The following is a 13892-nucleotide window of genomic DNA, read 5'->3' on the forward strand; positions in this document are numbered from 1 at the left end:
AATTATCAATAGGCCATACCCCAATAAACATAATAGAATGTGTGATTCTATTTAGTTACACAGATAATTAGGGTATTCTTCTCTGCGAAGGAGAGCCTAGGTACAAGCCCTTGGGCTCTGCCTTCCGGGGCCTGGTTTTCCAGTTGGTACGTTGTTTCTATAGATACTGGGCATATAGCTCAAAGTCCACAGTCCAGCCGAAGATGGAGTCCGGCTTTCAAGACAGAGTCTGTTCTGTCTGTTTCCTCCTTCACAATGACATCTGCTCCTTACCACTCCCTAACCCTCATCACGAGACATAGGGTGTCTTCTCGAACTCTTTTCATTCATACAGACGTTCTATAAATGTCACTGGGTACCCACTATATGCAAGAATCATATAAGCACTGGAAGCACAGACATTGAGTAAGATAAACCTGGTTTTGCTTATAGTTTTGCTATGTTATATTGTTGTTTAGTTGCTAGGTCATGTGACCTCCACGGACCGTAGCCCGCCAGGCTCCTTTGTCTGTGTGTTCATGGGATTTCCTACACAATACTGGAGTGGGTTGTCATTTCCTACTGCAGGGGATCTTCTCGACCCAGGGATCGAATTCACATCTCCTGTGTCCCCTACACTGGCAGGCAAATTCTTTTTTTTTAATTTATTTAGAATTATAAATTTAAAATTAAATTTATAATAAATAAATTAAATTTAAATTTAATTAATTAAATGTGTGTACATGTGGCCCCCCATCCTGAACCCCCTCCCACCTCCCCCCTACCCCATCCTTCTGGGTTGTTCCAGAGCACTGGCTTTGAGTGCCCTACTTCATGCATCCAACTTGCACTGGTCATCTATTTTACATATGGTAATATACATGTTTCAATGCTATTCTCTCAAATCACCCCACCCTCATCTTCTCCCACAGACTCTAAAAGTCTGTTCTTTACACCTGTGTCTCTTTTGCTGCCTTGTGTATACGATCATTGTTACCGTCTTCCTAAATTCCATATATCAGTTCAGTTCAGTCGCTCAGTTGTGTCCGGCTCTTTCCGACCCCATGAGCGTTAATAAATTGTATTGGTGTTTCTCTTTCTGACTTACTTCATTCTGCATAATAGGCTCCAGTTTCATCCACCTCATTAGAACTGACTCATATGTGTTCATTTCTATAGCTAACTAACATTCCATTGTGTATATGTACCACAACTTCCTTATCCAGTTGTCTGCCGATGGACATCTAGGTTGCTTCCGTTTTCTAGCTATTGTAAACAGCAGGCAGGCAGATTCTTTACCACCTAGCCATCCGGAAGAAAATCTGACTACATGTTGGATCTGTTCGTTTTACTTTAAACTTTGCTTCCTGTTGCTTTTGTTCACTGAAAGGATACTGTCTGTACACAATGGCCTGCCATAGGGAACGCAGCCCCTCTTCTTGAAGGTTTAACCAAAGTGCGTTTGTTCAGGGAGACATCCTGATGCTGTCCACCTATGAATGGCTCCAAGAAAAAAGAACTGTACATATCCTCGCCTTGAGGCTGGCCATTTCAGGAGACATTTGTAAGATTAATGGCTTTTTTTACATCCTCACCTCCTCTACCTCTGTGTTCTGTAAAAGATACCGGTATCCAGACCCCAATAGCTAAGATAGTTATTTTGAGACATTAGTCTGCCATCTTCTTGGTGGACTTGGTAACAGTTTGAGAGGAAAATGAGGTTAAATAAGTAATGTGACCAGAGGGAAAGTACCAAAGATTGCAAGAGACTTAGGGCCTCTATCTAAGCAACGTGGTGTAACCTAGGCTAGTCCAGAGGCCTCTTGGAACCTGAAGGATGCACAGAAGTTGGCTAGGCCAGGGGCTGGGTAGGGAGGGAGAGTGAGATGTCAGATGCCAGCATTAGAAAAGGCCAGGAGGGGAGAGAGAGAGAGAACAGAAAAAAGTCCAGTTTGGCTTTAGGTGTTTTTCTTCCTTCTTTGTGGCTGTCCTTGTTGCTATATTAACAGTGACTCCATCTGGATAAAGATGTGGGACATTGGTGACCTCTGGGTGATCTTTCCTTAACCCCGTCTTCAGCTCTATTTTAGGATGGCCTGGGTTGGGCAGAAGGACAGAGGAGTGCAAAGGCTGACCCTGGAGCTTCCCTGGTGGTAAAGAATCCACCTGCCGTTACAGGGGACACAGGTTCGATCCCTGATCTGAGAAGGGGGAGATCCCACATGTTGTGGGGCAACTAAGCCTGAGCGCTACAACTATTGAGCCTGAGTGTCTAGCGCCCGTTATCTGCAACAAGAGAAGCCACCGCAATGAGAAGCCCATGCACTGCAAACAAAGAGTGACCTCCACTTGCCACAAATAGAGAAAGACCATGGAGCAATAAAGACCCACGGCGTACAGTCCATGGGATTCTCCAGGCCAGACTACTGGAGTGGGTAGCCTTTCCCTCCTCTGGGGGATCTTCCTAGCTCGGGGATCAAACCCAGGTCTCCTGCATTGCAGACAAATTCTTTACCAATTGAGCTATCAAGGAAGCCCAATAAAGACCCAGCACAGCCCAAAATAAATAAATAATAAAAAATAAAGTCTGACCCCAGGCTCAAGACCTTTTTATACACAGTAACGAGTCTAATATAAAATTCCCATGCATCTTGGTTTTCCTCCTGATGTGGAGCAGCATGGAGACAAAGGCCATGCAAGTTGGGGTGAAAAGGGATGGGGGATCCTCCATTCTCTCCATCTACCTTCCCACCCCAATACGGATGTTGTTTTGGGGGCATGGAGGAAGTGGAGGCTTGTTTACAATCCAGATCCGGTTTTGAAGCTAGGAGGAACATCCTGCTCAATTGCAAAAGTCAGCTATGGCCTGTGGCTGCACCCATCTCGTGCCCAGGTAGAGGTCCTGAATAGTCAGGGCTGTGAAGTCTCTTTTCATTTCACATACGAAGATACCAATGCCCAGAGAGGCCAGATGATCAAGAACAAAAATCACACAGTAACTTACTTGCAAAGCAGAACTAGAATGCATGTCTCTAATGCCACCTGTGTACAGTACTTCTATCTGGGGTCTTCACAATTTGCATGGCAATGTTAGTTCACTTACATTATCTCCTGTGATGCTATCAGCATATCTGTGTAGATAGGCAGGAATTAAGATCCTTATTTTGCAGATGAGAAAACTGACTTTCGGTTGGAGAAGTAGTGTGGTTATGAGGCTCACACAGTCTCAGGGTTTGCTGATTATCCACCTTAGAACAGTGTGGAAGGTACATAATGATTACAGAGGAGGGCTTTCAAGGAGCAAATTATCCATGTTTGATCATTCCTGCCAGTTCTCCAGCATCCATGCTGCAAATCAAAATCAAAATCAGCAAGTAGCTGGCCCTGCCCTACCAATCCTTCCCTGCAAATTGCCATTTGCACCTCAAGCCAACGGTTTTCGTTGGAAAAGCAGCTTTCCATCTTCAAGTCCACACTTAAGGGACACGTGTTTTCTGCTGGGATTCTGACACTCGCTCTTATAGAGAAGGTTCTCATTATATATATATATTGAGATAAACAACAATTGAAACTCCTGCAGGGTGTTCTGACTCTAGCTCTCTTCCTCTCATTTTCACTTGAGGGTTAAATAGGTGTTGATGTGTCTTTGCTCATGGTCTGGGGAGGCCACAGAGTGGTCCATGCCTGGTCAGGTGATACTGACCAGACAGTGCTGGTCCAGATGGGGAGTTGGAGCTGGCAGTGGATCCGTGGATTTCCCAGAGGATCGGTGATTTGTTTGGTCGGGGAGAACTAACTGGTTCTATGATTATGGTGAGATGGATAGAAAGACTGGGGGGAGAAAGGAAGGGGTGAGAGGAAGCTGGGGACTAAAGAATCTGACCCAGGTCCCCAGAGAGTCTGGCATGGGGTATGAGAGGGGGGTAGAAGACTGGATTTAGGGAGGCAAGGAAAGGCTGTCCCTCTTTGGGTGGGTTGTCCCCAAGGGTGATGCTAGGTAGGGGAAGAGGGTGAGCTAAGCTAACTGGAGAGTCCAAAAGGGCAAACAGTGGAAACAGTGTCAGACTTTATTTTTTTGGGCTCCAAAATCACTGCAGATGGTGATTGCAGTCATGAAATTAAAAGACGCTTACTCCTTGGAAGGACAGTTATGACTAACCTAGATAGCATATTCAAAAGCAGAAACATTACTTTGCCAACAAAGGTCTGTCTAGTCAAGGCTATGATTTTTCCAGTAGTCATGTATGGATGTGAGAGTTGGCCTGTGAAGAAAGCTGAGTACCAAAGAATTGATGCTTTTGAACTGTGGTGTTGGAGAAGATTCTTGAGAGTCCCTTGGACTGCAAGGAGATCCAACCAGTCCATTCTGAAGGAGATTAGCCCTGGGTGTTCTTTGGAAGGAATGATGCTAAAGCTGAAACTCCAGTACTTCGGCCACCTCATGTGAAGAGTTGACTCATTGGAAAAGACTCTGGGAGGGATTGGGGGCAGGAGGAGAAGGGGACAAAAGAGGATGAGATGGCTGGATGGCATCACCGACCCGATGGACGTGAGTTTGAGTGAACTCCAGGAGTTGGTGATGAACAGGGAGGCCTGGTGTGCTGTGATTCATGGGGTGGCAAAGAGTCGGACACAACTGAGCGACTGAACTGAACTGAGGACCAGGAGCATTTATCGGACACTGAAATGACCATCCTCTACTCCCTCTCAGCCTCTCAAGGGCTTGCACGAAACTCCAAAGTCTCTCCTTCAGCCCTGCTTCCTCTGTCTTATCAAGAACCAGGGTCTGAGTCCAGAGCACAGCGAAACATAAAATGAAACAGAGGATAGGCCTTGGCGGCTCCCACAAACCTGCAGACAAATATTGACCTTGGGTTTGTCTCCCCTCCCCCCGTACCGTTTATCTCCTTGTGCTTTGAACAAGGTCTTGGATCCTCCAGCTGCATGTAGGGTTAATTTAAAATGTGTCCTCCCCACTCTCCGGTGTCTGCCCCTCCTACCCTCAGTGGCAAGGTTTTATCCACCCTGGGAAGAGGACTTCTAACAGCGTTGGCTGTGGGCTGCAGGGGCTGGGGTGTGTGCGCAAGTTTGGGGGCTTAGGTAGGATGGTTCGGTGCTCGGTCGCCCAGGCGGGGGTCACAAGGAAGCCACTGTGCTGGGGCCCTGTGTCCCGCGCAGGTCGTGTGTGTGCAAGGAACCACTGTGTAACTAACTGGGTGACTGTTCAGGTGTGGCGAGTCTCTTGTCTGACTATCCTTGTTTTTAAGGCCTCTGTGCCAGGAATATATTTACTGTGTTCCGGGCAGGGGCAGTTTAGTTCGAGCAACGGTAGTTTGGTGCCCAGAGTAATTGAAACTGTGAGTTGCACCATGGGGGCGGGCTCATCTGGACTCGAACGTGCCCGCCGCGTTCTCCGCGCTAATTTCCTCGGACTCCCCACGCTCCCTTGAGGTGGGGATGTGACAGGGGGCGGACGAGGTGGTCGTGTGGCGGGACCCGGGGCTGTGCAGTCGGGAAAGGAGACTGGCCGAGGTTGAGGGCGACCTCGGCACGACCTGGCAGAGGAGGCGAGAACTCCAGGGAGGACCGGCGAGCCCCACGCGACTCCCAGTTGCCGCAGGGCACACGGGCGACAAGGAGCGCCCGCCCGGGGCCCGGGCCGCGCGCCCGCTGCCTTGACTTCCCCATCGCCGCGCGGGGGAGGGGCCGCGGCGGAGAAAGTGCGCGAAGGGGCCGCGGCGGCGAGCGTCCCACGTGACGGCGCCGCGCCGAGCCGAGCGGGACCCGGCGGCGGCGGCGGGCGCAGTGGGGCGGCCTGGAGCCCCGGGAGCGGCGCGCGCGGCCCCGGCCCGGCCGGCGTCCCGGCCTCGCGCTGCACATTCTCTCCTGGCGGCGGCGCCACCTGCGGTCGCGTTCGCCCGAACATGGCGACACGGAGCAGCAGGAGGGAGTCGCGACTCCCCTTCCTCTTCGTCCTGATCGCGCTGTTGCCCCCTGGGGCTGTCGGTCAGATCTGGCCCCAGACGCTGCCCGGGGGCCGCGCGCCTGGGCCCCAGGACCGTGGCTTCCTCGTGGTGCGGGGCGACCCGTTCGAACTGCGGCTGGGGGCGCGCGGGGCGCCCTGGGGGGCGGACGAGAAGCCGCTCCGGAGGAGACGGAGCGCTGCCCTGCAGCAGGAGCCCATCCAGGTGTACGGACAGGTGAGCGGTCGGCCCCCGCCTTCCCTCTGGCTCTCTCTTTTCCCTGCGCCGCCGCACCCCCGCATCCATCCTTAGCTGTCGCCTCCCAGGTGCAGGCACCGCTGGGGACTTCCCGGCTGGCGTTTGTTTTTCTCCCCTCCGCACACAGGAGTACAACCGTCAGCACTTGAATTGCCTTGATCTTTCCTTCTTCCTGCCGATTTTAGCAAACGGATTCCAGGGCACTCGTGGGGTGCACTGTTTCCCCAGGCTGTGTGCTCTCCGGTGGAGTTTCTGGCAGGTATCGGAAGGGTGCAGCTTCATTTTACGTGTAGATAGAAAACGGGCTTTCTTTCTTGTATCATCAGTTAGCAGCGGAGGCGAGCACCCTGCAGTTGCTGTACGTTTACCCAGAACAGTCAGAGGAGGGGGTTTCCGCACTTACCGTTTTAAACCACAATTAAGGTGGGCAAACCTGAGATCTTGACTCTGGGCATATAGTCAAACAAGAGGTGTGTGTGTGTAAGGGCTGAATTCTTATTTTGGTGGTGATGGGGGGCGGGGTGAGGTTCTATCCATCCTACCCCTTTCAAAATACTGATTTTATGTTGGACAGGAATCTCTCTCATGACACTTGGGGATTTGAAAAACTGCAGGAGTTTGGTAGGTATTATTATTCAGTAGATGATTTATTTCTTCAGGCAATGGGCTTATTAGATCATGAGGAACATGAATTTTACTTTTATGGCCGGACTTACTGCTGGCAATTGCAAACCGAGTTTGTGGGCTAGAATCAGTGTTGGCAAAATTAATTTGTCCATGTTATTGCCTCATGAGACTTACAGTCCTGTGGTTGAGATTGACATTAACAAAGCTGGCAGGTCGGTGGGGGAAAGGAAGTGGAAACAGTGGAGGTGGTCAATTACGTGATTTCTCGAGTCAAAATGTTCCCTTCAAAGTAGAAATTAAAAGATTGGTCTGAATTCTGCATCTCTTCGCTGATTTTCCTTTAGCCATTTCTTCAGGAAATATACAGAGTTTAATGTTCAACGTTTGGAGCCGGAAGAACATTATAAACCATCTCTCCCTATTGTGTCATTTTGATGACGAAGCCACCAGAGCCAGGAAAGGTGAAGTGACTAGCCCAAGGTCATGTGGGGCAGGGTTGCTGGCTCTTTAGTTTTTGTCTGCATTGTCTCAGTGATCTTTGAGAGATCAAATAGTCGCCCACTCTTTATACAGTGCTTCTTAAAAACTTCTTTCTAAAGAAAAATGTATTGGTAAGAAAGGGGCTTGGGATGGAGGTTCGAGGATGGGAGCATTTGACTTCCATCCACCACCAGCCTTAAGGCAAGAGCATGTGCCAGTGGGCATATAATGGCTGGTTGGCATGGGATGCTGGAACTTGCCTGTGTGGGTTCCCCGAGGGTCCAGATCCTTGTTGCCCTCTCCACTCCCTTCTGAAACTTCTTTTTTGTATTAGTGAAAGAAGTCAGCAGGGTCCTTGCTCTCCACAGGGACACCAGCATCCTGATGGAGAATGGGGGAGGGCGAGAGAGAGGCTCCCTTGTTCACTGAATCTTCCCATCAGCCCAGCTCTCTTGTGAACTTGAGTCAGCTTTCTGGGGGCTGGGAATGGGGAGCAACGGAAGACGATCCCTTCTGGATCTCAGGTCCCCCACAAATATAGATTGGGCTGCCGGAAGAACTTCCTGGTGGCAAAAATACGCACGCAGTTGCCATTTGTAAAAGCTCCTGGAGATTTGGGACAAGTTAAACTGTGTTCTCCTTAGGAGTGACTAAATAACCTTCGGCTTTCATATTTCTGAGTCAGCCAGATTGAATTTGTTTCCGTGGACGGATGGAGAACTAGCTGTGGAACTCTTAATGAGGAATTCCTATCAAGGGTAAGGACTCAGAGCAGTGTTTCGAGTTCTCCGAGGCTGCCTCCCTGTGTGTTTCTTCTTGGTTGCCCTGAGGTTAATAAAAGTGGGATTAACTTGAATCTGTAAGGGTCTGAGTTAGATTGAAGGAAGGACTTCCTGGGCTTTCTGCTACAAGCACTGTCTGGTGCAGACCCTTCAGACCCCAAGCGCAGGAATCGGGCTGAAGGGGTTTGGCCTGTCTGTCTTGCAGCTCTGAAGGGCCTCAGGACTCTTTGGAAGGATCTTTCTAGTAAAGATGACCATTGGCCTCTTTTTTCCCCTGGGACAGACCTGGTTTAGAAGTTGTCCCTGTTGGATATGAAAAGTGCTGTGTTCACTCTCAAAAGGGTCAGGATGCAGACTATAAATTAGATCCTTGATGGCTCAGATGGTAAAGAATCTGCCTTCAATGCGGGAGACTGGGGTTCGATCCCTGGGTTGGGAAGATCCCCTGAAGAGGGAAATGGCTACCTACCACTCCAGTATTAATGCCTGGAGAATTCCAGGGACAGAGGAGCCTGGCCGGCTACAGTCCATGGGGTCACAAAGAGTCAGACAAGACTGAGCAACTGACACATTCTGCTTCTAGCCTTAAGCCAGTTCTCACTAAAGTGAGAGTATAAATACTCTCCCCAGCCCCCACACTTTAAGTTTTTCTGTAGTGTCAGTTGAATTCAGTACTATTCTATGTAGGGATGGAGTGCAAATGAAGGGGCAGGGGGAGTTTTCATCACTGCTTTCAGAAAATTTAGAATTTAAGGAGCAGATAAAGCAGATGCAAATAAATGTACAGGCATGGAAATGTACCAGACAGGGACAAGGAAACAGGGACGTGATAAACCAGCCACAACTCTCCAGTGGGGTGTGAGTGGGTTGTTTGACATGGAAGGTGTGGGAGATGAAGTGATACAGGGTCAGTGGGCTCAGACACTCTGCAGCTTCTCATCCTCTAACCTTTGAGTGCATTTGAGGGGATACCGGGCACCACAGATTGGGGCTAGAAGCAGAAGCTGCCTGATGGAAAAAGACCCTCGGGGTGATGTTCAGGCTGCCAGCTTCAGGGAGGGGAGCCAGAGGGCTTTTGCATCTGAGAAAGAGCCCTGTGTTGGAGTCAGTGTAATTCTTTTCCTTTGGCGCTGCTAACCTTTGGAGTAAACTAGGTTTAGTTGTTGTGCCTCTTCTAAAACAGGCCAGATCCAAGAAGAGGGATTCCAACATTCTTGCCACACTGGATTTCTTCCTAATTTCATGTCAGCTCCATGCCTCTGTGCCACCTGCTTTTTCCTCTGCCTCCAATATTCTTCCCCTGTTTCTCTGTTTGCCTGCAAAACCTCTATTCCATTTTTCACCATCCAAGGAATGTCTCTTAGTATTCCCAGGCTCTGGTGGGAAGAGTTCTTTTGAGCTTGGTTCCAGCACCGACTGTCTTGTGTTCTAATTGCTTGTGTGGCTGTTTCATCTCCTAGTTTGCTCCTTGAGGGCACGGATCAAGCCTCTCCTCTGTGTCCCTGGCACTTGGGAGGCCCTTAATGAATATTTGTGGACCCGCTGCCCACCTGGAAGGTGAAAGGCCTGGAGGGTAGGAAGCACATCCAAGTTATAGAAAAGGTATTTATAAGGAGGACTGTGGTGAGCCCACAAATGGAGAGTGGAAATGAGTTGGCTCAGAATGTGGGTTAGGGAGCCCTGATTTTCCTGTGCTTTTCTGGGGGTTTATTTTGAATGAAGAGCTGCAATTCTGTTGTGCAGAATGCTCCCTTTTAGGGCTATCATGGTAATGCTAATGGTATTGTTTTGGGGAAAAAGCCTTTGGAATGAAGCGCAAAGCCTAACAGGATTTACAGGTTTATTTTCCTTCCACTGAGCTCTCTCTTCATAATTCCTGCTTTTTAGAGGCCAGGGAGTATTCAGTGTCCTGATTTGAGACTGAAAATAAAGTGTCTGTTACAGTACAAGGACCCAAGACAAAGAGCGTCCTTTGGGGGATGGAAGACTGTGTAGCTTTAGATCTCTTTGAGGTAGTTTCTTGTATGATACACTTGCTTGGGAAAGAATTGGCTGGTTGATTCTGAAGTTAGGACATTTGACCTGTATGCTTCCAAAAGATGAGAAGGCAAAGCCTTTGTGGTGTCAGGTTGGCTTCTACATAGCTGTAGTTAGTGTGTTGGGTTGGCTTGATAAAGGGTGTGACCTTGAAAGACTTCCTGGTCTTGCTTGGCATCTTGTCTTGGGCACAGTTCTTGGCTCGGTCTCTGGCCACTGTTTAACAGCTTGCCTGTCTAGGGGCAAGCCTCGATGGAGGCTTCAAGAGGTGGAATAAATGGGAGGAAAAGGGACATGGAAGAGGAGCGAGGAGATGGAGAATGAAAGGGGTGAAATGATAAGCCATCCAGTCTGTTTATTTAGCCATCAGCAGGTAATGTGTGTTTGCAAAACAGTATTTGTTCAGAAGAGTATATAGTAAGAAGTACAGTTCCTTCCCTCCTGTGTCCCCATTCCCCTGGTGTCCCTTCCCAGTGGACACCCACGGTCATCAGTTTTTTTGTGTGTCCTTCCAAAAACGTTCTATGTATATATAACATATGGACATGAAACTTGAAAGGCTTTCTCTCATCGTAGCCCCTAATATCATCACTAATGACATTAGCTCCAAAGTATATTTATGGCAATAGGAGGGGAGTTACCTGAAGTGTCGTAGTCTAAAATGGATTGTACTTTTACTCCAGGCCAGGGTAGAAAATACTATTCCACTTGGAGGCTTCCTGTGGGCCGAGGCCAGGAGAGCAGCATTCTGTAGCCTTGTCATTTGGAAAGGTGCTGGAGGGCAGTTCCCTGGAGATGTGGAGCTCACGTGTGTGAGAGCAACAGAATACAGAGATCGTGGGTCTTGGCTTTAACTCATTTTCTTTTGGAGAATGTTTTCTTTAAATTCTGTAAAGTGGAGTTAATAGTATGCTTAATAAATTGCTTTGAGACCTGGGATCCAGGGAGGCAGATTCTAACAGCAACGAGCATCCCCAAGCAAAAGATGGATGTTGTAGGAACATTTCATTTGTCATATTTTGGATTTTCCCCTTAAGAGATGACTGCCATCTTTGTAGTGTCATTGTTTAATCCCAGGGCCAGGGATCCATGGAGCTGAGCGTCATACTGTCGGCTGTAATGGACAGACACAGGAGCTTGCAAATAATCTGGAGAGCGGGTAACCCCCAAAATAGCTTATTTGCCTTTGCTATTTGTTTATTTAGTCTTTTAAAGCATCAGTTTACCTTCCTAATTAAAGTTTGCTTAGGTGCATATTAAAATGAGCTTGTATTCTTTGAGCAGTTGATATGCAAACGGCTGGCATACATGTGTTAGGGAAAGCCAGTTTGGAGTTTAGAAATTTTGACAATAATTCAGATGCAGATAATTTGAGAGTTGACTGCACAGAAATATATTAAAGCTGAGGTATTATAATAACCTTTCCTCCATCTTTTTTTTAGGTTTGGGTATGATGGAAAGGAAAGGAGAACTCACCGCATTTTGGTTTGAATATTCAGGGATCAGTATTTCAGCAGAAGTGGTCTGGGCTGCAGGGCTGAGCTGTCCTCTTTGTCGAGTACACAGAACCTTCGTGTGCATTCTCAGGCCAGAATCCATCGGCACATGGCGTATTCAGTCCAACCACGTAGATGCAAAAATCAATTTCCCTCAGTTTAAAATGAGCCTCAGTTAATTTCGACCTAATTTATTGGTTTATTGACCTGTGGACCTTGGGCCTTCGAAGAAGTGGCATGGGCAGCCTTCTAGCATTGAAGTGGCTGATGGTGCTATAAATCAGAGAAGGCAGGTGGGCTGCTGATCATGATCGAGATTTGGGTTTCATCCCATGTTATTGTGAAACCCTAAGTTTTTTTATTGTCATATGAGGCATGCATTGAGCATTTTGGGGTGGGTCCCATAAAATAAGACCTCATAAGTGACTTAACTCTTGCAGCGAGGACCCCAACAGGTAGTTAAAAATAATTACAAAATTCTGTTGTCTACTGGGTAACTGTCAATCATAATGGTAACATCCATGGTCATGTCACTGCTACCAGCCAGGAGCCAGAAGACTTTATCTTCTTGGCCTCATGTCAGGTCTCTTTGATGGGTCTTCTTGCCATGATGGAAATATTCTGTATGTGAGCTGGTCAGGGTGTCCACGAGCCGTCTGTGGGGGTTGAGCGCTTGAAATGTGGTTAGGATGACCGAAGAAGTGAAGTTATTTTCCTTTCGTTGAATTTTAATCAAGTTAAATTTAAGTTTGAATGGCTGCATGTGGCCCACGGACAGCATAGCTTTCCCGGGTGGTGTGTGGCTCGCTTTCCCACTGTGGTCGCTGCCTCACCCAGGGAGCAGCTGTAGGCACCGCTAGGCTTGTCTTTGTTTCCACCATGAGCAGGGGAAGGAAAGCGAGGGTTGAGGGCTGCTGTCTGAACCTGAGGCTTTGGTGGCTGCTGGCTGCCAGGGGGAGTGTCAGGAGACCCTGGCCTTTCTTTCCGTGGTAGGGGTGCGGCAGCCGGCTGTGCTGGAGGGTGCCCTGGGTGTCCCGTTCACCTTAGCGGCAGCCTGTGCGCAGATGCTTCCTCCCACTGGGGACCTGGGCGCTGAAGGCGGACCCGTGTGTCTTCGCTTTTGCTGTGGCTTTGCCCACACAGCAGCCCACATGGCCCCGGCTGGTGTGCAGACCCTACCCATCTGTTGAGCCAAGAAAGCAGTAATGATGCCTGAACCGGGGGCCACCTCCCCACCTCTGCCCTCTACTTCCTGGACTCGCCTTGTTGTGCCCCAATGCAGTCAGGTCTGTCTTCATCCCTGCAGCCCTTCAGGCCAGCACAAAGACAAACATCGGGCGTGCAGTCTTCATCACAGCCTGGGTGGGAACCCTCTTACCCCCGTCCCCGCCCTCTAACTCTGCCTGTCGCTGCTGCTGCCTCCGCTCAACTCAGCAAATCAGGACCCTTCACTATGATTTATCTCCAGTTCCCTGAATTAGATTAAAAACACTGCTACGAATTCTCAGAAAGGCAGGCTGATGTGATTGCATCCCGCATCGGAGCGGTAGACAAGGGCAATAAAAAGATGTGCTTATATCATCCGTGTTTTGTGCCTTGTAGGGGCCACCATGTGATTTATTGTTCCTTTCCTTTTTTTAAGTGAGGAAGGTAAGCAACATTGCTTCTTTTATTTAGAAAAGAGACTATTCTGTTGAGCAGAAACCCTCTGCCCCCAAAGCACTGGATCAAAGCGGGGAAGGTGGAAGGGGTGCTTCTGAAATAAAATAAGTGAGGGTTTGAGCCCATGAGTGGGGTGAATGGAGATTGTAATGTGTCAGTTGGGACTGAGGTGAGAGCCAGCTTACTTTGATGGGCTGAGGAGCCGAACAGTGTCAGGGTGAAATTTCTCACTCACAGGAAACCTCTGTGCCCAGAAGAAATGGGGAGAAGCTGGGATGATGTGTTGGAGTTTGGAGGGATGGGGGTTAAAAACAATGCTGGGACTAAGGCCAGTTTAGGGACCCTCTCCTGAGAACCTCATGTGGGTGCCTCCGAGATGAGCCATACATGGGGGAAGGGCCCAGATAGAAAGGACCCTGTTTCTCTGTTAGCCCAGAGGACACAGGCAAGACACTTCCATGTGGGTCTAACCCAGGGGCCTGGGGACAAGACCTGCGCCAGGGTACCCCCAGAGGACCCTGCCGATGGCAGAGGGTGGGGACAGCAGCAGACAGAGATGAGTGAGGGGCTGTGAGGCTGGGGGAGGGTGTGGAAGAGACTTGAAATGT

General features: G+C 49.0%; 1 protein-coding gene across 1 annotated transcript in view; it reads left to right on the top strand.

Moving 5' to 3' along the window:
* Window positions 1-5888: 5888 nt before the first annotated feature.
* SORL1 (sortilin related receptor 1) overlaps window positions 5889-13892 on the top strand; it is a 168506-nt gene continuing 160502 nt past the window's right edge. Inside the window, exon 1 of the mRNA XM_055548411.1 lies at window positions 5889-6179. Coding sequence (XP_055404386.1) covers window positions 5904-6179 — 276 coding nt within the window. The 5' untranslated portion in view covers window positions 5889-5903. The remainder of the gene's footprint in view (window positions 6180-13892) is intronic.

Source organism: Bubalus kerabau, chromosome 15 (genome assembly GCF_029407905.1).
Source record: "Bubalus kerabau isolate K-KA32 ecotype Philippines breed swamp buffalo chromosome 15, PCC_UOA_SB_1v2, whole genome shotgun sequence".
NCBI lineage: Eukaryota > Metazoa > Chordata > Mammalia > Artiodactyla > Bovidae > Bubalus > Bubalus kerabau.